At 36.1% G+C, this 22,160-nt stretch overlaps 1 protein-coding gene across 2 annotated transcripts in view; it reads left to right on the top strand.

Annotated features, from left to right (window-relative positions):
- Nucleotides 1-22,160, top strand: part of LOC133660465 (platelet endothelial aggregation receptor 1-like) — a 618,594-nt gene that overhangs the window by 67,959 nt on the left and 528,475 nt on the right. For both annotated transcript variants that reach the window (XM_062063981.1, XM_062063980.1), the window contains exons 5-8: nucleotides 1,344-1,436; nucleotides 12,373-12,619; nucleotides 15,397-15,499; nucleotides 15,640-15,776. In XM_062063981.1, coding sequence (XP_061919965.1) covers nucleotides 1,344-1,436; nucleotides 12,373-12,619; nucleotides 15,397-15,499; nucleotides 15,640-15,776 — 580 coding nt within the window. The remainder of the gene's footprint in view (nucleotides 1-1,343; nucleotides 1,437-12,372; nucleotides 12,620-15,396; nucleotides 15,500-15,639; nucleotides 15,777-22,160) is intronic.

Here is a 22,160-nt window from a genome sequence, read left to right as displayed (position 1 = left end):
TAGTATGCATTTTAAATATTATTTTATATTATTATCTCATCATTATTATTATTATTTTATTAGATTATTATACAAGATTATCTATAGCGGGGTTTAATTTGTAAACGCCTTTGAAAACAGGCAAATAAAGGATAAAAGAAAAAAATATGGAGTACATTGATGGGTGGATAGTAATTGTTCATTGATTGATTGATTGAGACTGTTATTAGTAGATTGCACTGTACAGTACATATTCCGTACAATTGACCACTAAATGGTAACACCCCAATAAGTTTTTCAACTTGTTTAAGTCGGTATCTATCTATATATATATATATATATATATATATATATATATATATATATATATATATATATATATATATATATATATATATATATATATATATATATATATATATATATATATACATATATATATATATATATATATATATATATATATATATATATATATATATATATATATATATATATATATATATATATATATATATATATATATATATCTATATATATATATATATATATATATATATATATATATATAAATAATTATATATATATATATATATATATATATATATATATATATATATATATATATATATATATATATATATATATATATATAGATATACATATATATATAGATATATATATATATATATATTTATAATGTTTATTAGCTGCCATTAATGTATTAGCTGCCATTAATTTATTAGCGCTTTTCAAAACAGGTGGTTAAAGTAAAAAAAAAAAAAACTAAAACAATAGTATAACTTTTATATGTTATTTTATATTATTCTTTTATCAGATTATTATTACAATATCTTTGGCAGCCTTTAATTTATAAGAGACTTTAAAAAGAGGCGAAAAAAGAATTAAAAGTAAAAAATATGAAATACAAAAGTAAGAAAAACAATTAATTATTATGTTATAGTATCAATAATTGTAATTATAATAATTATAGTGTTATTACATGTAAATGTATTAATAACTGCTATACATGTATTAGTGCTTTTCAAAAGAGGCATTTCAAGTTCAAAAAGGGTTTAAAAGATGAAATACAATGTGGAAAAAAATGATAGTATGCATTTTTCATATTATCTTAGATTATTACTATTATTATACATGCAATAATTATTAGTTGCCTTTCATTATAAGCACATTTCAAAACTTTTGTACTTGAAAATAGGAAGTAGAAAAGTGAAAATAGGTGATGGTTAGGTGAAAGCAGAAGTCGTGTCATTGAAATGTCTCCAAATATTCTTGTCAACATGTGGTCTTCTTCTGAGGGCATTTGGAGACAAAAGCAGTCAGATGTTGTCTGTCATCACCAGCTCGCTGCACCAAGGAGTGCGTCCACGGCCGCTGCGTGGCTCCAGACCGATGTCAGTGCGAGGGAGGCTGGCGAGGCCACGACTGTTCAAGCGGTATGGAAAGTTCCTTATTGACTTTCTCCTTGAAATCCCCTTTAGGCCACGGGATTGTCTTCTAAACACTGCTGAGCTGACACAACAAGAAATGACATCTTCCCGTCACTTCAGCGGCTCACAGCCATCGCAAACATTAGGCTTTTCCAATGGAAACAAGCAGTGAGTCATTAGTTGGAGCCCAGAAGCAGCTTCAGTGGTGGAGACACACTCCTGATTAATATCAATTACTCTTAGTCTCAGCTAGTGTGTGAGACCCTAACCCTGATTAATATCAATTACTCTTAGTCTCAGCTAGTGTGTCAGACCCTAACCCTGATTAATATCAATTACTCTTAGTCTCAGCTAGTGTGTGAGACCCTAACCCTGATTAATATCAATAACTCTTAGTCTCAGCTAGTGTGTGAGACCCTAACCCTGATTAATATCAATTACTCTTAGTCTCAGCTAGTGTGTCAGACCCTAACCCTGATAAATATCAATAACTCTTAGTCTCAGCTAGTGTGTGAGACCCTAACCCTGATTAATATCAATTACTCTTAGTCTCAGCTAGTGTGTCAGACCCTAACCCTGATAAATATCAATAACTCTTAGTCTCAGCTAGTGTGTGAGACCCTAACCCTGATTAATATCAATTACTCTTAGTCTCAGCTAGTGTGTCAGACCCTAACCCTGATTAATATCAATAACTCTTAGTCTCAGCTAGTGTGTCAGACCCTAACCCTGATAAATATCAATAACTCTTAGTCTCAGCTAGTGTGTGAGACCCTAACCCTGATTAATATCAATAACTCTTAGTCTCAGCTAGTGTGTGAGACCCTAACCCTGATTAATATCAATAACTCTTAGTCTCAGCTAGTGTGTGAGACCCTCACCCTGATTAATATCAATTACTCTTAGTCTCAGCTAGTGTGTGAGACCCTAACCCTGATTAATATCAATTACTCTTAGTCTCAGCTAGTGTGTGAGACCCTAACCCTGATTAATATCAATTACTCTTAGTCTCAGCTAGTGTGTGAGACCCTAACCCTGATTAATATCAATTACTCTTAGTCTCAGCTAGTGTGTGAGACCCTAACCCTGATTAATATCAATAACTCTTAGTCTCAGCTAGTGTGTCAGACCCTAACCCTGATTTGCACTAATTGTAAGTGTATCTTGTGTTTTTTATGTTGATTTAATAAAAAAAACACAAAAAAAACTGATACCGATAATAAAAAAAACCAATACCGATCATTTCCGATCATTTCCGATATTACATTTTAACGCATTTACCGGCCGATAATATTGGCAGGCCGATATTATCGGACATCTCTATAAATAATAAATGTCAGTGTTTATCTCACGCCGACACATCAGGTTTAGCGTTAGCATGTTAGCATTAGCATTCTGTTGGCTGGGGTTGAAGCTAATAACTCCACAAATGGAGTGTCACTGACTACTTTTACAACATGTCATAAAGTAAATAGTTAATATTTGATGTTATTAACCTTCCTTCCACTCATTTATTTCAGATTTTGCCAACAAAGTCAGAGTAGTAATTGTCTGAGGTCGACGCTTCGAGTCCGGCTTGATACTCCTACGTAAATACATGAAAAAGAGTCGGTTCACTTCTTGTAGCTTCGAGTATTAAAATGAAGTTAGTAAAAATATTAAACAATAAACTACATGTAGTTTAAAGAGTGAGTAGAAAGAGTGCAAGATAGTTCCGCTGCTCAGTGTTCTTCAGCACAAAGAAGTTTAAGGAACTGAATCAGTGTTTGACAGCACAGCCGCCCACCAAAAGGTTCCTGGTGGCTTGGAAAAGTCCCACCAAGCTGAAAGGAACTCTGAAAGGTTCCTGAAGAGCTAAATCTTCATGGGTAGTTTTTGGTGGAAGCACAGCGGGATCTTATTTACCCGGGGAAGAAAGGGGGAAGTTCCTGTAAAAGTTCCTGCGGTGGAAAAGGGTCCACTCTTAACTTGGCTTTGTTCTTTCTAGGCTACGAGCTCTATGATTCCTCCGTGTGGCAATTCCATGAGCTTTTCATCCTCCTTCTTGGACTTTGTTTTATGTGTTGACTCACTTAAATGTTGTCCTGTCCTTAAATTACAAGCTGCTTACCTTTCCAGATGACAATGCTGATCTCTTATTTTGACGCGTTGCGATTACGATGCTTTACAGATGTCCAATGTTCTTCAGGAAGCAAAATGAATTCACATTCAGCCAGTAGATGCAACTTGATGCTCTTGTTTGTGTCGTACATTTGGTGTATCCTTGCTGTGCCTGTGCCTCTCCAAGGTCTTCTTCTTGCTGTGCCTGTGCCTCTCCAAGGTCTTCTTCTTGCTGTGCCTGTGCCTCTCCAAGGTCTTCTTCTTGCTGTGCCTGTGCCTCTCCAAGGTCTTCTTCTTGCTGTGCCTGTGCCTCTCCAAGGTCTTCTTCTTGCTGTGCCTGTGCCTCTCCAAGGTCTTCAGCTGTGGTGGGCATCTTCTTGCAGGACTTGGTCTTGACAGATGTTAAGTGCTTTACATGTGGTGGTTTAGCAAAGGCTGCGATGAGGTGGCGACTTGTCCAGGGTGTACCCCGCCTACCGCCCGAATGCAGCTGAGATAGGCTCCAGCACCACCCGCAACCCCAAAAGGGACAAGCGGTAGAAAATGGATGGATGGATGGGTTTAGCAAAGGCAAGTGTTTGAACTGAACTCTGCTACTTTTGTTGACAACATTGACGTGGTCTTCTCCTCTGCTTGTTGTCCATTCTTGTCTACGGGTTTTGCTTTAAGATGCTAGTTTGAACTTGATGATAAGAACCTTTGTCCAACACCTTTGTATCTAAAGTTGTGTTTTGAAGCGAAATTGTCCGCCTCTCATGGTGATCAGAGACCGTGTAACAACACGCGTGTCTTCCGGGTGAAATCCCTCAAATATGAGAAGACAAGAATTGTTTTGAATAATCACTTGACAGCCCTAATAACTAATGTTGCATATTACTTACACGTACTAAAGCATATTACAAAGTATCCAGTGACATCGCTCAATGATCTGCATCTTGATCTTAACTTAATGAATTATTTAAGGAGCGCTGTAAGTGGCTGATCCGTTGGCGGTCCCGTCTTGTAACGTACGTCTGCTCTTATGCCGAAAATATCATTTCAGTTCTTATGTGTCTTGTACATGTTAAGAATGGACAATAATAAAGCTGCTGTCTATTGTGGCCACAACTATGACCACTCCACTTGACCTTAAGGACAGCATAAGTCCATTTCAGGCGGTTAATAATAAATAGGTTAGGGTTTTTGATACTCTTTGTTCTCTGTTTGAGTCAGTTCACTTGATCAAGCCTTTTGTAACGTTGCACACTACAAAATAATACAAAAACTGGTATAGTATCGGATTCATATCGCCATCATTCCCAACTCAAGGCTCCAATATCGGTATCGTATCAGCAGCCCAAAAGTTGTATTGGGACACCCTTGATTACAGTTATTGTGTTTCTTTTGTAGAATATTACTCCTATTAGGATTTTTGAATGTAAACCACTTAGTAATATGACCGCTGTAACGAAATAGTACCCGTCTTGGCAGCAGGCATGGCTCCCATTTGTGGCCATCAGAAAAGGCATAAAACTCATCTCAACCAATCATGCAATTGACTCGCTGTGGCTACTCCTGACAGGCAAAGGCTGAAAGTGAGACAAGAAAAACGAACAAAAGCCGCTAATAAATTTAGCAGATACCGTATTTTCCAGACTGCTCACTAGATTTTAGGTGAAAAAAAATATTTTCCATATATTAGCCGCACGGGACTATAAGTCGCAGATGTTGTGAAATTAGTTATTTACACAGAAACATTCTGTAAATGTTTATTTACACACCTTAGTTGTTTCCAAACGGTATCTCTAACACGGCAGTAAAACGGCTGATCAACCAAAACAGAAGTTATGGACCCACTGGCTGCGCAAGCTAGCTCTCCAATCAGCTAAACAGACTCCATAACTCCCCAGTGATGTTTTGGTGAATTTACTGAGAAGTTTGTGAAAGTGAAACAATACAAAATGAATGCCATTGTAAGTTAATAATACTAACACAGACACTCGTAAACGTGTTAGCATATTAGCTAATGCAAACAACACTAGCTTCTTTACATTACAATAGCGCGTACAAATACACATGAAAAAACAGACATCACACATGGGAAGGTTTAGTAACAAATAATTGTTTAGTTGTATTGTAATACTTACAAACGTTGCTTGGAGTGATGAATGAAGAATTTGTACGAGTAGAAACGTTATGGATGACTACGAAACAGCACTTGTAGTTCCGGTTGACAGCTCTAAACAGAAGGGCAATGTAGCGCTGCAGCACGTGCAGTGAGCAAACTCGTCCAAAAGATGGCGCCACAGCACAAACACTTACACACATTTTCAGTGTTTTTTTTTTAATATTGACATTATGGCTGTCAACGAAGAAAAATCCATAAATTAGCTGCACCGTTTTATAAGCCGCAGAGTTCAAATTGTAGGAAAAAATGAGCGGTTTATAGTCCGGAATTTAGGGTACTTCATCTGGATTGTGTACGATGCTTACGTTAGGGGTTTGACTATTGATCCCTGGGGGCCACACTGTGGATTGTACCCTGCAGACAACTTCTCCACTTTGGGATTTTCTGCCATTTGTGAGACTCAAAAACTTGTCACAAAGTGCTTCTCATGTCCATGAAGGATGTCCATGTACATCTGCCTTAGTCCACAGTGGACTCGTCACAGCAGTCCACAGTGGACTCGTCACAGCAGTCCACAGTGGACTCGTCACAGCAGTCCACAGTGGACTCGTCACAGCAGTCCACAGTGGACTGGTCACAGTGGACTTGGCAGAGGTGTGAAAGGCATCTCTTTCCACAACCTTCTTTCATTGTTGTCCTGTGCAGAGGCAAAAAGAGAGAGAAGGAGTTGATGGTGGGAAGAGGAAATGGAAAAAATGAGCCCACTCTCTGACTTTTCTCCATCTTGCCTTACGCTCCCTCTGCACCTCCCTTCTCCTCTCTGCTTTTCTACCACCACACCTTTCTCTCTTTCAAAGCTTTTGGAGCTTCCCAAGTGCATGAAGCAGGAAGGAGGAGATGGAAAATTGGAAATATTATAACTTGGCTTATTGGGAGAGAGGCCAGAAAAAGAAGATTATTGGTTCATTGATTTGTGTTGTGAGCCATTTGCACGGATGAAAAGACATGATTGTAAAACACACTTTTGAAAAGACATGATTATAAAACACACTTTTGAAAAGACATGATTGTAAAACACACTTTTGAAAAGACATGATTATAAAACACACTTTTGAAAAGACATGATTATAAAACACACTTTTGAAAAGACATGATTGTAAAACACACTTTTGAAAAGACATGATTATAAAACACACTTTTGAAAAGACATGATTGTAAAACACACTTTTGAAAAGACATGATTATAAAACACACTTTTGAAAAGACATGATTATAAAACACACTTTTGAAAAGACATGATTGTAAAACACACTTTTGAAAAGACATGATTATAAAACACACTTTTGAAAAGACATGATTGTAAAACACACTTTTGAAAAGACATGATTGTAAAACACACTTTTGAAAAGACATGATTGTAAAACACACTTTTGAAAAGACATGATTGTAAAACACACTTTTGAAAAGACATGATTGTAAAACACACTTTTGAAAAGACATGATTGTAAAACACACTTTTGAAAAGACATGATTGTAAAACACACTTTTGAAAAGACATGATTGTAAAACACACTTTTGAAAAGACATGATTGTAAAACACACTTTTGAAAAGACATGATTATAAAACACACTTTTGAAAAGACATGATTGTAAAACACACTTTTGAAAAGACATGATTGTAAAACACATTTTTGAAAAGACATGATTATAAAACACACTTTTGAAAAGACATGATTATAAAACACTCTTTTGAAAAGACATGATTATAAAACACACTTTTGAAAAGACATGATTGTAAAACACACTTTTGAAAAGACATGATTGTAAAACACACTTTTGAAAAGACATGATTGTAAAACACATTTTTGAAAAGACATGATTATAAAACACACTTTTGAAAAGACATGATTGTAAAACACACTTTTGAAAAGACATGATTATAAAACACATTTTTGAAAAGACATGATTATAAAACACACTTTCACACACACAATTACAATTTCACTTTCAAAGTAAGTGCACCACAGCTAGGTGTGTTTGAGAGAGATATTCATGTCAATAATGTATATATATATAATATATATGCTCTAGTGCGTGGGAAAAGGATAAAGTTGAACATTATTATTCATTTTGTGGGTTTAGCTTTAAATGAGTAAAACCTCTCCAGGCTGCAAATGAAGGTGGATAATATGTCAGGGGTTCTTATACTGATCCCTGTGGAACACCATATCTATGTTTACACACAATGAATACATACAGTAGACCCCCCCCCCCCCCCCCCCCCGCTGATGATAACAATTGTGAATCATACATCAAAAAGCCAACATCTAAACCCTATAACAGTGTTTCCTAGCCGTAGGCGTTCTCCCCCTAAATATACCTGTTCTCCCCCTAAATATACCTGTTCTCCTCCTAAATATACCTGTTGTCCCCCTAAATATACCTGTTCTCCCCCTAAATATACCTGTTCTCCCCCTAAATATACCTGTTGTCCCCCTAAATATACCTGTTCTCCCCTAAATATACCTATTCTCCCCCTAAATATACCTCTTCTCCCCCTAAATATACCTGTTCTCCCCCTAAATATACCTCTTCTCCCCCTAAATACCTGTTGTCCCCCTAAATATACCTGTTCTCCCCCTAAATATACCTGTTCTCCCCCTAAATACCTGTTGTCCCCCTAAATATACATGTTCTCCCCCTAAATATACCTGTTCTCCCCCTAAATATACCTGTTCTCCCCCTAAATGTACCTGTTCTCCCCCTAAATATACCTGTTCTCCCCCTAAATATACCTGTTCTCCCCCTAAATATACCTGTTCTCCCCCTAAATATACCTGTTCTCCCCCTAAATATACCTATTCTCCCCCTAAATATACCTGTTCTCCCCCTAAATATACCTGTTCTCCCCCTAAATATACCTATTCTCCCCCTAAATACCTGTTGTCCCCCTAAATATACCTGTTGTCCCCCTAAATATACCTGTTCTCCCCCTAAATATACCTGTTCTCCCCCTAAATACCTGTTGTCCCCCTAAATATACCTGTTCTCCCCCTAAATACCTGTTCTCCCCCTAAATATACCTGTTCTCCCCCTAAATATACCTGTTCTCCCCCTAAATACCTGTTGTCCCCCTAAATATACCTATTCTCCCCCTAAATATACCTGTTCTCCCCCTAAATATACCTGTTCTCCCCCTAAATATACCTGCTCTCCCCCTAAATATACCTATTCTCCCCCTAAATATACCTGTTCTCCCCCTAAATATACCTGTTCTCCCCCTAAATATACCTGTTCTCCCCCTAAATATACCTATTCTCCCCCTAAATATACCTGTTCTCCCCCTAAATATACCTGTACATGCGCTACTCAGCTGTAATACACCTTTCCACCACTTGTGGCAGTAATGACAATATCAAACAAAGTCATAGTTTCTCAAGGGCAAAAATGATGACTAAAGTTCTGAAGCTGTTTTTATTTGCACTTTAATTTTTTTGACAGTTTAGTTAAACATTTGTATTATTATTTATTGTTTATTTATTTTAGCACTAAATGATTGTATGTCCAAAAAAATGCATAATTTATTTATGAGTCTCTTCTTATGCAGAATGTATGGCTAGTTATTTTTCTAGTTAGCCTGACCTGAGCCTAAGGTTTATGTGTTAAATAAATTAGAATATTTTGTGGTTAACACATTAACTCATATCATTTGACAAGGTTGTTAATCTGTTAAACTGTAAGTAGGTTAGATATAACTGTAAATAGATTAGATATAACTGTAAGTAGGTTAAATATACTAATAACATTTGATTAAAATGAAGAGTTTGAACATTTGAGTGGGTGATGACATTGATTCTTTATATTGACATACTTAAAATCGGTGGCAGGATGTTTTGTTAGGAGCAGCACGGTGGCACAGGGGTTAGTGCATGTGCCTCACAATACAAAGGTCTTGGGTTCGATCCCCGGGTTCTGGGTCTTTCTGAGTGGAGTTTGCATGTTCTCCCTGTGACTGCGTGGGTTCTACTCCGGCTTACTCCCACCTCCAAAGACATGCACCTGGGGATAGGCCCCTCCCACCTCCAAAGACATGCACCTGGGGATAGGCCCCTCCCAACAAATTTAGATCTACTTTTGGGAGCAGCGGCTTTAGAAAAAAAAAGTTGGGGGTCCTGGGACAGTTTTTACAGGCTGTTATTGTTGTGGACAACGATTAGCTATGATTGAAAGATAGAACATTCCCTGAGGTGGCCATGGAAACCTTCCTCAGTTTGAGAGAACTGAGCCTCTTCATGGAGTATCACATGATGCCAATGTCCCAAAACACCTCCCGGTGGACCTCTTGAGTCGTGCGACTGAAACCCAAGCCCTGTGTGAGCGTCCGTCTTGTGATCTCCATGCAAATCTTCTTGCTGCTGAGACCACTCTCAGCTCTGTTCTTCATTTCTTGTGATCTCCTGCTCAATTTCCCCCAGGGATCAATGAAGTACTTTCTATTCTATTTCTATCTCCAGTCAAATCTTCTTGCTGCTGAGACCACTCTCAGGTCTGGGCCAGTCAAATCCTCTTGCTGCTGAGACCACTCTCAGGTCTGGGCCAGTCAAATCTTCTTGCTGCTGAGACCACTCTCAGGTCTGGGCCAGTCAAATCTTCTTGCTGCTGAGACCACTCTCAGGTCTGGGCCAGTCAAATCTTCTTGCTGCTGAGACCACTCTCAGGTCTGGGCCAGTCAAATCCTCTTGCTGCTGAGACCACTCTCAGGTCTGGGCCAGTCAAATCCTCTTGCTGCTGAGACCACTCTCAGGTCTGGGTCAGTCAAATCCTCTTGCTGCTGAGACCACTCTCAGGTCTGGGCCAGTCAAAAGCTCAATTTGTGTTCTGTTTTTCATTTCTCTGTGGCTAAACATGCAGATTTCTTGTGTCACTAATCCAGCCTTTTTTTGAGAAAAAGTGTTTTCCATGACATCACCATGTGCTAACCAGACGTGGAGTTAGGGTCCAAACTCTTGGTGCATGAAGGAAGTGTGACTGTTCAAGTGCCAAGCTAGAAAAACAAATAGTCGACTGCATTATTGTAGTTGGACTAGAAGGAGGAGTTTTACTGGAAGGTCTGAGCATATCAAACGTCACAATTATTCTTTTGAATCTTGTATTACATTCTGGCCATCCTTTGTAAATATTGCACACCTAAAGAACCAAACGTGTTGGGGTGTGGAGCGTTAGAAATCTCAAAGCAATCCTAACTTTTGTAGCTGTAACACTCCTCTGGAAAAACCTTCTACAAGCTTTTAGAGTCATTGTGGTCAAGGGTCACTATTTAAGCATGGCTACCATTCTCATTTGAATTTCCAAGTCCAGTACTCAACCGTACTCATTTTCCTTTGTGTGTGTCTTCATGTGGTAGTAAATGTTAATTGTTCAATAATAAAATATTTTGAACAGTGAGTTTCTCATAATATAACTGTGCCGTGTAAACACAACAAGCGTCTTTTCGTGTCTTTCTTGTCAACACCAACACAGCGTCTAAGTTGAATTGAAAGTTTATGGTCACAACCTTCTACTCTCCAGGTGAGAGACATGATTCATTATCCACAATTAACTTCTACTCTCCAGGTGAGAGACATGATTCATCATCCACAATTAACTTCTACTCTCCAGGTGAGAGACATGATTCATCATCCACAATTAACTTCTACTCTCCAGATGAGAGACATGATTCATCATCCACAATTAACTTCTACTCTCCAGATGAGAGACATGATTCATCATCCACAATTAACTTCTACTCTCCAGATGAGAGACATGATTCATCATCCACAATTAACTTCTACTCTCCAGATGAGAGACATGATTCATCATCCACAATTAACTTCTACTCTCCAGGCGAGAGACATGATTCATCATCCACAATTAACTTTCACCAACGTTGAGGTGATGCAGCAGATCAATATGTCCGTATGAGTTAGTTAGCTTTCTGTGATCACTAAAAGTAGTTCCTCAGCGTTAGCGCCTATAATGACAATATCGCTATTGAGGTCACAAGATGTAAACGGAGTATTGTTGGCCATCTTAGATGATTACAAATTAGAATGCATAAAAAAATGTGTGTTCTTGTGAATGATTTTTTTTCGTCTTTTGCTGAGCCCGACAAAGTGTTTCCAGTCGCTACTTGCCACATCGTGCTTCACATATTGCAGCTTTACTACCGTGCAGGTTTTCCTATTTTCAAAGCATATTCTACCTATTTTTCAAAGAAGTGTAAACTATTTGTTTCTTACACGTGTTACACTGCAGTATACGTCCAATACTGTGAGTGTTGTACTCGCATCTTAGTTATCATTTTGAAGGTGTTCAAGTCGCCATGTAAAATTGCTAATGCTAATCAGTGGCATGAATAGGACATATCCAATGTAAGTTAGCATCGAGCTAGCGCAGTTTGAAATGTGAAGCCTTACTGTACTTTGGAACGCTTTCTCTCAGGCATACTTTGTTGTTGGCATGGAGGGGCAGTCCGACTTGAGTGCTTGTTTACTCGCCAAGTACTTAAGCCGGTGCCAAGTCTGCAACTGAACTGCCAAGTATGAAAATATTGTACTGTTTGATTCGACATGATCATTACCCGGTATCAGCCAATTTGGTGGCTTGATATAAAAGCAAGAAATGATAAATATATTCAAAAGGTTGGAATGTGATTTGTGTAAGTCTTGGAGTGAAAAGTGTTCCTTCTCCCTTCAGCCTGTGGCGACAAGCAGTGGGGTCCACGCTGCGGTCAGCAGTGCAAGTGCAAGAACGGCGCCCTGTGCGATCCGGGCAAGGGGGCGTGTCAGTGCCCGCCGGGCTACATCGGACGCTACTGCGAGGAAGCCTGTCCCGCCGGCACCTTCGGCAAGAACTGTGTGCAGAAGTGCAAGTGTGGGACGGGAGGAAGGTGCGATAAAGCCAGCGGGGAGTGCTCGTGCCGCGACACTTTCACCGGCACCTTGTAAGAAATATTTTTATATACTCTACTTTTTAACACACCATTTTTATACACTGAATGTTTGTATACGGAATTTTTTTACACTGGATTTTAAAACGCTGACAATTTTTACACTACATTTTTATACGTTGAAATAATTTTTTACACTGATTTTTTATATACTGAATTTTTTAACACTGAATTTTTATATACTGACAATTTTTACACAACATTTTTATAAATTGAAATATTTTTTACACTGATTTTTTTATATACTGAACTTTTTAACACTGAATTTTTTACACAAAATTTTTATACACTGAAATATTTTTACACTGATTTTTTATACACTGAATTTTTTTAAGACTGAATTTTTATACGCTGAATTTTTTTTACAGATTTTTTTATATACTGACAATTTGTACACAAAATTCTTATAGATTGAAATAATTTTTTTACACTGACATTTTTATAATCTTAATTTTTATACACTGATTTTTTTACACTGAATTTGAAAACACTACATTTTTAAACACACATTTTGTTCATTGAGATTGTCAGCATAATTTGATGTCCAAAAAAAAATTCAGTTCACAAAATTCAAACGCAAAAAATTCAGTTATATCAATTTAGTGTTTAATAGAAGCTTTCGTAATTAATACACAAATTAAACTCCATACAGGAAGTCGATCATATCGATTTCCGTCAGCCATTTTTTGGCCAAAATCTTTGTACTTTAGCAAGTGAGTTAAAATGACAGCTGCCAGACATGCGGGCGATGATCAATTGCGAAGGAATGTTGCCTACCCATGTGGGCATGGTGCCAAACTGGGGTTCGCCACAAATGTTCAACATTTATAACCCGGCTCCACAAATTCACATCTTGATCAGAATTGGTACAAATGCAATAACACCCTAAAGTGTTCAATCAGTCAGTAGCTATTTGTGGTGGGCGGAGCCTGGCGGCAAACGCTGCTACTCGCCATCAAACTATCATTACTGATGATCACATGTCTATACTGATGATCACATGTCTATACTGATGATCAGATGTCTATACTGATGATCACATGTCTATACTGATGATCACATGTCTATACTGATGATCACATGTCTATACTGATGATCACATGTCTATACTGATGATCACATGTCTATACTGATGATCACATGTCTATACTGATGATCACATGTCTATACTGATGATCACATGTCTATACTGATGATCAGATGTCTATACTGATGATCACATGTCTATACTGATGAGCAGATGTCTATACTGATGATCACATGTCTATACTGATGATCACATGTCTATACTGATGATCAGATGTCTATACTGATGATCACATGTCTATACTGATGATCACATGTCTATACTGATGATCACATGTCTATACTGATGATCAGATATCTATACTGATGATCAGATATCTATACTGATGATCACATGTCTATACTGATGATCACATGTCTATACTGATGATCAGATGTCTATACTGATGATCAGATGTCTATACTGATGATCAGATGTCTATACTGATGATCACATGTCTATACTGATGATCACATGTCTATACTGATGATCACATGTCTATACTGATGATCACATGTCTATACTGATGATCACATGTCTATACTGATGATCAGATGTCTATACTGATGATCACATGTCTATACTGATGATCACATGTCTATACTGATGATCACATGTCTATACTGATGATCACATGTCTATACTGATGATCAGATGTCTATACTGATGATCACATGTCTATACTGATGATCACATGTCTATACTGATGATCACATGTCTATACTGATGATCAGATGTCTATACTGATGATCACATGTCTATACTGATGATCAGACATCATTACTGATGATCAGATGTCTATACTGATGATCACATGTCTATACTGATGATCAGATGTCTATACTGATGATCACATGTCTATACTGATGATCAGATGTCTATACTGATGATCAGATGTCTATACTGATGATCAGATGTCTATACTGATGATCACATGTCTATACTGATGATCACATGTCTATACTGATGATCAGATGTCTATACTGATGATCAGATGTCTATACTGATGATCAGATGTCTATACTGATGATCACATGTCTATACTGATGATCACATGTCTATACTGATGATCACATGTCTATACTGATGATCAGATGTCTATACTGATGATCACATGTCTATACTGATGATCAGATGTCTATACTGATGATCAGATGTCTATACTGATGATCAGATGTCATTACCAACTGATTCAAAGCTTTCACGTTGGAGTCTGAGCATGACTACACGCTGATGTCGCCCCCCTGTGGTGGAAAAGGATAACTCCATTCCACAAGCTCCTATGGTGGTGGAATGTTTGAGCGTGAGTCAGGAGTTAGGGTTAGTGACGTGACTGGGTTAGGGTTAGTGACGTGACTGGGTTAGGGTTAGGGTTAGTGACGTGACTGCATGCGTCAGTTTAGGGTTAGGGTTAGTGACGTGACTGGGTTAGGGTTAGTGACGTGACTGGGTTAGGGTTAGTGACGTGACTGCATGCGTCAGTTTAGGGTTAGGGTTAGTGACGTGACTGGGTTAGGGTTAAGGTTAGGGTTAGTGCGTCAGGCCTGCTTCTCGCAGCTGTCATCATTTGAATTAGTCGTGTGAGTGAGCATCTTTTAGTTTATTTCCAACACAAAGTCACAATTCTACGTGTACGAAAAAACCCAAAGTTGATTATAAAGTAGAAGAAGATGAAGTTGTATTATATTCTTTGTTGTGTCCTCAGTTGTGAGAAGGTGTGCTCCAGGAAGTGTCCAGCGCGATGTCCCTGTCAGCATGGAGGCATCTGCAGGGGCAAAGGGGTGTGTGCATGTCCTCCTGGATGGACGGTACGCTTCAAATACACTTGCAATCTTTACCATTCCACTTTGCTCCCAATGAGACTAAACTAAATCAATGTTCTTACCCAAATCAAACAGTCCAAGGTCAATTGGAGTCATTAAACTTGGACATCTTTTCCTCTCTGAAGGGTTCCGTCTGCACGGAGTTTTGTCCTGAGGGACGCTACGGAGCCAACTGTGCCCAGGAATGTGTCTGCCACAATGGAGGCAAATGTCACCCTGAGACTGGACACTGCAAATGTGCCAAAGGTTTTACTGGGAACAGGTGTGTAAAGTTGTGTGTACACACTATAATATGTCAACTAAATGTGTACCTAATGTGTAAAGTTGTGTGTACACACTATAATATGTCAACTAAATGTGTACCTAATGTGTAAAGTTGTGTGTACACACTATAATGTCAACTAAATGTGTACCTAATGTGTATAGTTGTGTGTACACACTATAATATGTCAACTAAATGTGTACCTAATGTGTAAAGTTGTGTGTACACACTATAATATGTCAACTAAATGTGTACCTAACGTGTATAGTTGTGTGTACACACTATAATATGTCAACTAAATGTGTACCTAATGTGTATAGTTGTGTGTACACACTATAATATGTCAACTAAATGTGTACCTAATGTGTAAAGTTGTGTGTACACACTATAATGTCAACTAAATGTGTACCTAATGTGTAAAGTTGTGTGTACACACTATAATATGTCAACTAAATGTGTACCTAACGTGTATAGTTGTGTGTACACACTATAATATGTCAACTAAATGTGTACCTAATGTGTAAAGTTGTGTGTACACACTATAATGTCAACTAAATGTGTACCTAATGTGTAAAGTTGTGTGTACACACTATAATATGTCAACTAAATGTGTACCTAATGTGTAAAGTTGTGTGTACACACTATAATATGTCAACTAAATGTGTACCTAATGTGTAAAGTTGTGTGTACACACTATAATATGTCAACTAAATGTGTACCTAATATGTAAAGTTGTGTGTACACACTATAATATGTCAACTAAATGTGTACCTAATGTGTATAGTTGTGTGTACACACTATAATATGTCAACTAAATGTGTACCTAATGTGTAAAGTTGTGTGTACACACTATAATATGTCAACTAAATGTGTACCTAATGTGTAAAGTTGTGTGTACACACTATAATATGTCAACTAAATGTGTACCTAATGTGTAAAGTTGTGTGTACACACTATAATATGTCAACTAAATGTGTACCTAATGTGTAAAGTTGTGTGTACACACTATAATATGTCAACTAAATGTGTACCTAATGTGTATAGTTGTGTGTACACACTATAATATGTCAACTAAATGTGTACCTAATGTGTAAAGTTGTGTGTACACACTATAATATGTCAACTAAATGTGTACCTAATGTGTAAAGTTGTGTGTACACACTATAATATGTCAACTAAATGTGTACCTAATGTGTAAAGTTGTGTGTACACACTATAATATGTCAACTAAATGTGTACCTAATGTGTATAGTTGTGTGTACACACTATAATATGTCAACTAAATGTGTACCTAATGTGTATAGTTGTGTGTACACACTATAATGTCAACTAAATGTGTACCTAATGTGTATAGTTGTGTGTACACACTATAATATGTCAACTAAATGTGTACCTAATGTGTAAAGTTGTGTGTACACACTATAATGTCAACTAAATGTGTACCTAACGTGTATAGTTGTGTGTACACACTATAATATGTCAACTAAATGTGTACCTAATGTGTATAGTTGTGTGTACACACTATAATATGTCAACTAAATGTGTACCTAATGTGTAAAGTTGTGTGTACACACTATAATGTCAACTAAATGTGTACCTAACGTGTATAGTTGTGTGTACACACTATAATATGTCAACTAAATGTGTACCTAATGTGTAAAGTTGTGTGTACACACTATAATGTCAACTAAATGTGTACCTAATGTGTAAAGTTGTGTGTACACACTATAATATGTCAACTAAATGTGTACCTAATGTGTAAAGTTGTGTGTACACACTATAATATGTCAACTAAATGTGTACCTAATATGTAAAGTTGTGTGTACACACTATAATATGTCAACTAAATGTGTACCTAATGTGTATAGTTGTGTGTACACACTATAATATGTCAACTAAATGTGTACCTAATGTGTAAAGTTGTGTGTACACACTATAATATGTCAACTAAATGTGTACCTAATGTGTAAAGTTGTGTGTACACACTATAATATGTCAACTAAATGTGTACCTAATGTGTAAAGTTGTGTGTACACACTATAATATGTCAACTAAATGTGTACCTAATGTGTAAAGTTGTGTGTACACACTATAATATGTCAACTAAATGTGTACCTAATGTGTATAGTTGTGTGTACACACTATAATATGTCAACTAAATGTGTACCTAATGTGTAAAGTTGTGTGTACACACTATAATATGTCAACTAAATGTGTACCTAATGTGTAAAGTTGTGTGTACACACTATAATATGTCAACTAAATGTGTACCTAATGTGTAAAGTTGTGTGTACACACTATAATATGTCAACTAAATGTGTACCTAATGTGTATAGTTGTGTGTACACACTATAATATGTCAACTAAATGTGTACCTAATGTGTATAGTTGTGTGTACACACTATAATGTCAACTAAATGTGTACCTAATGTGTATAGTTGTGTGTACACACTATAATATGTCAACTAAATGTGTACCTAATGTGTAAAGTTGTGTGTACACACTATAATGTCAACTAAATGTGTACCTAACGTGTATAGTTGTGTGTACACACTATAATATGTCAACTAAATGTGTACCTAATGTGTATAGTTGTGTGTACACACTATAATATGTCAACTAAATGTGTACCTAATGTGTAAAGTTGTGTGTACACACTATAATGTCAACTAAATGTGTACCTAACGTGTATAGTTGTGTGTACACACTATAACATGTCAACTAAATGTGTACCTAATGTGTAAAGTTGTGTGTACACACTATAATGTCAACTAAATGTGTACCTAATGTGTAAAGTTGTGTGTACACACTATAATATGTCAACTAAATGTGTACCTAATGTGTAAAGTTGTGTGTACACACTATAATATGTCAACTAAATGTGTACCTAATGTGTAAAGTTGTGTGTACACACTATAATATGTCAACTAAATGTGTACCTAATGTGTAAAGTTGTGTGTACACACTATAATATGTCAACTAAATGTGTACCTAATGTGTATAGTTGTGTGTACACACTATAATATGTCAACTAAATGTGTACCTAATGTGTAAAGTTGTGTGTACACACTATAATATGTCAACTAAATGTGTACCTAATGTGTAAAGTTGTGTGTACACACTATAATATGTCAACTAAATGTGTACCTAATGTGTAAAGTTGTGTGTACACACTATAATATGTCAACTAAATGTGTACCTAATGTGTAAAGTTGTGTGTACACACTATAATATGTCAACTAAATGTGTACCTAATGTGTATAGTTGTGTGTACACACTATAATATGTCAACTAAATGTGTACCTAATGTGTAAAGTTGTGTGTACACACTATAATATGTCAACTAAATGTGTACCTAATGTGTAAAGTTGTGTGTACACACTATAATATGTCAACTAAATGTGTACCTAATGTGTAAAGTTGTGTGTACACACTATAATATGTCAACTAAATGTGTACCTAATGTGTATAGTTGTGTGTACACACTATAATATGTCAACTAAATGTGTACCTAATGTGTAAAGTTGTGTGTACACACTATAATATGTCAACTAAATGTGTACCTAATGTGTAAAGTTGTGTGTACACACTATAATATGTCAACTAAATGTGTACCTAATGTGTATAGTTGTGTGTACACACTATAATATGTCAACTAAATGTGTACCTAATGTGTAAAGTTGTGTGTACACACTATAATATGTCAACTAAATGTGTACCTAATGTGTAAAGTTGTGTGTACACACTATAATGTCAACTAAATGTGTACCTAATGTGTAAAGTTGTGTGTACACACTATAATATGTCAACTAAATGTGTACCTAATGTGTAAAGTTGTGTGTACACACTATAATATGTCAACTAAATGTGTACCTAATGTGTAAAGTTGTGTGTACACACTATAATATGTCAACTAAATGTGTACCTAACGTGTATAGTTGTGTGTACACACTATAATATGTCAACTAAATGTGTACCTAATGTGTATAGTTGTGTGTACACACTATAATATGTCAACTAAATGTGTACCTAATGTGTAAAGTTGTGTGTACACACTATAATGTCAACTAAATGTGTACCTAACGTGTATAGTTGTGTGTACACACTATAATATGTCAACTAAATGTGTACCTAATGTGTAAAGTTGTGTGTACACACTATAATGTCAACTAAATGTGTACCTAATGTGTAAAGTTGTGTGTACACACTATAATATGTCAACTAAATGTGTACCTAATGTGTAAAGTTGTGTGTACACACTATAATATGTCAACTAAATGTGTACCTAATGTGTAAAGTTGTGTGTACACACTATAATATGTCAACTAAATGTGTACCTAATATGTAAAGTTGTGTGTACACACTATAATATGTCAACTAAATGTGTACCTAATGTGTATAGTTGTGTGTACACACTATAATATGTCAACTAAATGTGTACCTAATGTGTAAAGTTGTGTGTACACACTATAATATGTCAACTAAATGTGTACCTAATGTGTAAAGTTGTGTGTACACACTATAATATGTCAACTAAATGTGTACCTAATGTGTAAAGTTGTGTGTACACACTATAATATGTCAACTAAATGTGTACCTAATGTGTAAAGTTGTGTGTACACACTATAATATGTCAACTAAATGTGTACCTAATGTGTATAGTTGTGTGTACACACTATAATATGTCAACTAAATGTGTACCTAATGTGTAAAGTTGTGTGTACACACTATAATATGTCAACTAAATGTGTACCTAATGTGTAAAGTTGTGTGTACACACTATAATATGTCAACTAAATGTGTACCTAATGTGTAAAGTTGTGTGTACACACTATAATATGTCAACTAAATGTGTACCTAATGTGTATAGTTGTGTGTACACACTATAATATGTCAACTAAATGTGTACCTAATGTGTATAGTTGTGTGTACACACTATAATGTCAACTAAATGTGTACCTAATGTGTATAGTTGTGTGTACACACTATAATATGTCAACTAAATGTGTACCTAATGTGTAAAGTTGTGTGTACACACTATAATGTCAACTAAATGTGTACCTAACGTGTATAGTTGTGTGTACACACTATAATATGTCAACTAAATGTGTACCTAATGTGTATAGTTGTGTGTACACACTATAATATGTCAACTAAATGTGTACCTAATGTGTAAAGTTGTGTGTACACACTATAATGTCAACTAAATGTGTACCTAACGTGTATAGTTGTGTGTACACACTATAATATGTCAACTAAATGTGTACCTAATGTGTAAAGTTGTGTGTACACACTATAATGTCAACTAAATGTGTACCTAATGTGTAAAGTTGTGTGTACACACTATAATATGTCAACTAAATGTGTACCTAATGTGTAAAGTTGTGTGTACACACTATAATATGTCAACTAAATGTGTACCTAATGTGTAAAGTTGTGTGTACACACTATAATATGTCAACTAAATGTGTACCTAATGTGTAAAGTTGTGTGTACACACTATAATATGTCAACTAAATGTGTACCTAATGTGTATAGTTGTGTGTACACACTATAATATGTCAACTAAATGTGTACCTAATGTGTAAAGTTGTGTGTACACACTATAATATGTCAACTAAATGTGTACCTAATGTGTAAAGTTGTGTGTACACACTATAATATGTCAACTAAATGTGTACCTAATGTGTAAAGTTGTGTGTACACACTATAATATGTCAACTAAATGTGTACCTAATGTGTAAAGTTGTGTGTACACACTATAATATGTCAACTAAATGTGTACCTAATGTGTATAGTTGTGTGTACACACTATAATATGTCAACTAAATGTGTACCTAATGTGTAAAGTTGTGTGTACACACTATAATATGTCAACTAAATGTGTACCTAATGTGTAAAGTTGTGTGTACACACTATAATATGTCAACTAAATGTGTACCTAATGTGTAAAGTTGTGTGTACACACTATAATATGTCAACTAAATGTGTACCTAATGTGTATAGTTGTGTGTACACACTATAATATGTCAACTAAATGTGTACCTAATGTGTAAAGTTGTGTGTACACACTATAATATGTCAACTAAATGTGTACCTAATGTGTAAAGTTGTGTGTACACACTATAATGTCAACTAAATGTGTACCTAATGTGTAAAGTTGTGTGTACACACTATAATGTCAACTAAATGTGTACCTAATGTGTAAAGTTGTGTGTACACACTATAATATGTCAACTAAATGTGTACCTAATGTGTAAAGTTGTGTGTACACACTATAATGTCAACTAAATGTGTACCTAATGTGTAAAGTTGTGTGTACACACTATAATATGTCAACTAAATGTGTACCTAATGTGTAAAGTTGTGTGTACACACTATAAT

Source organism: Entelurus aequoreus, linkage group LG11 (genome assembly GCF_033978785.1).
Source record: "Entelurus aequoreus isolate RoL-2023_Sb linkage group LG11, RoL_Eaeq_v1.1, whole genome shotgun sequence".
Classification (NCBI taxonomy): domain Eukaryota; kingdom Metazoa; phylum Chordata; class Actinopteri; order Syngnathiformes; family Syngnathidae; genus Entelurus; species Entelurus aequoreus.
The sequence above is the reverse complement of the archived record's forward strand: the minus strand, read 5'-3'. Positions and strand labels throughout refer to the sequence as shown.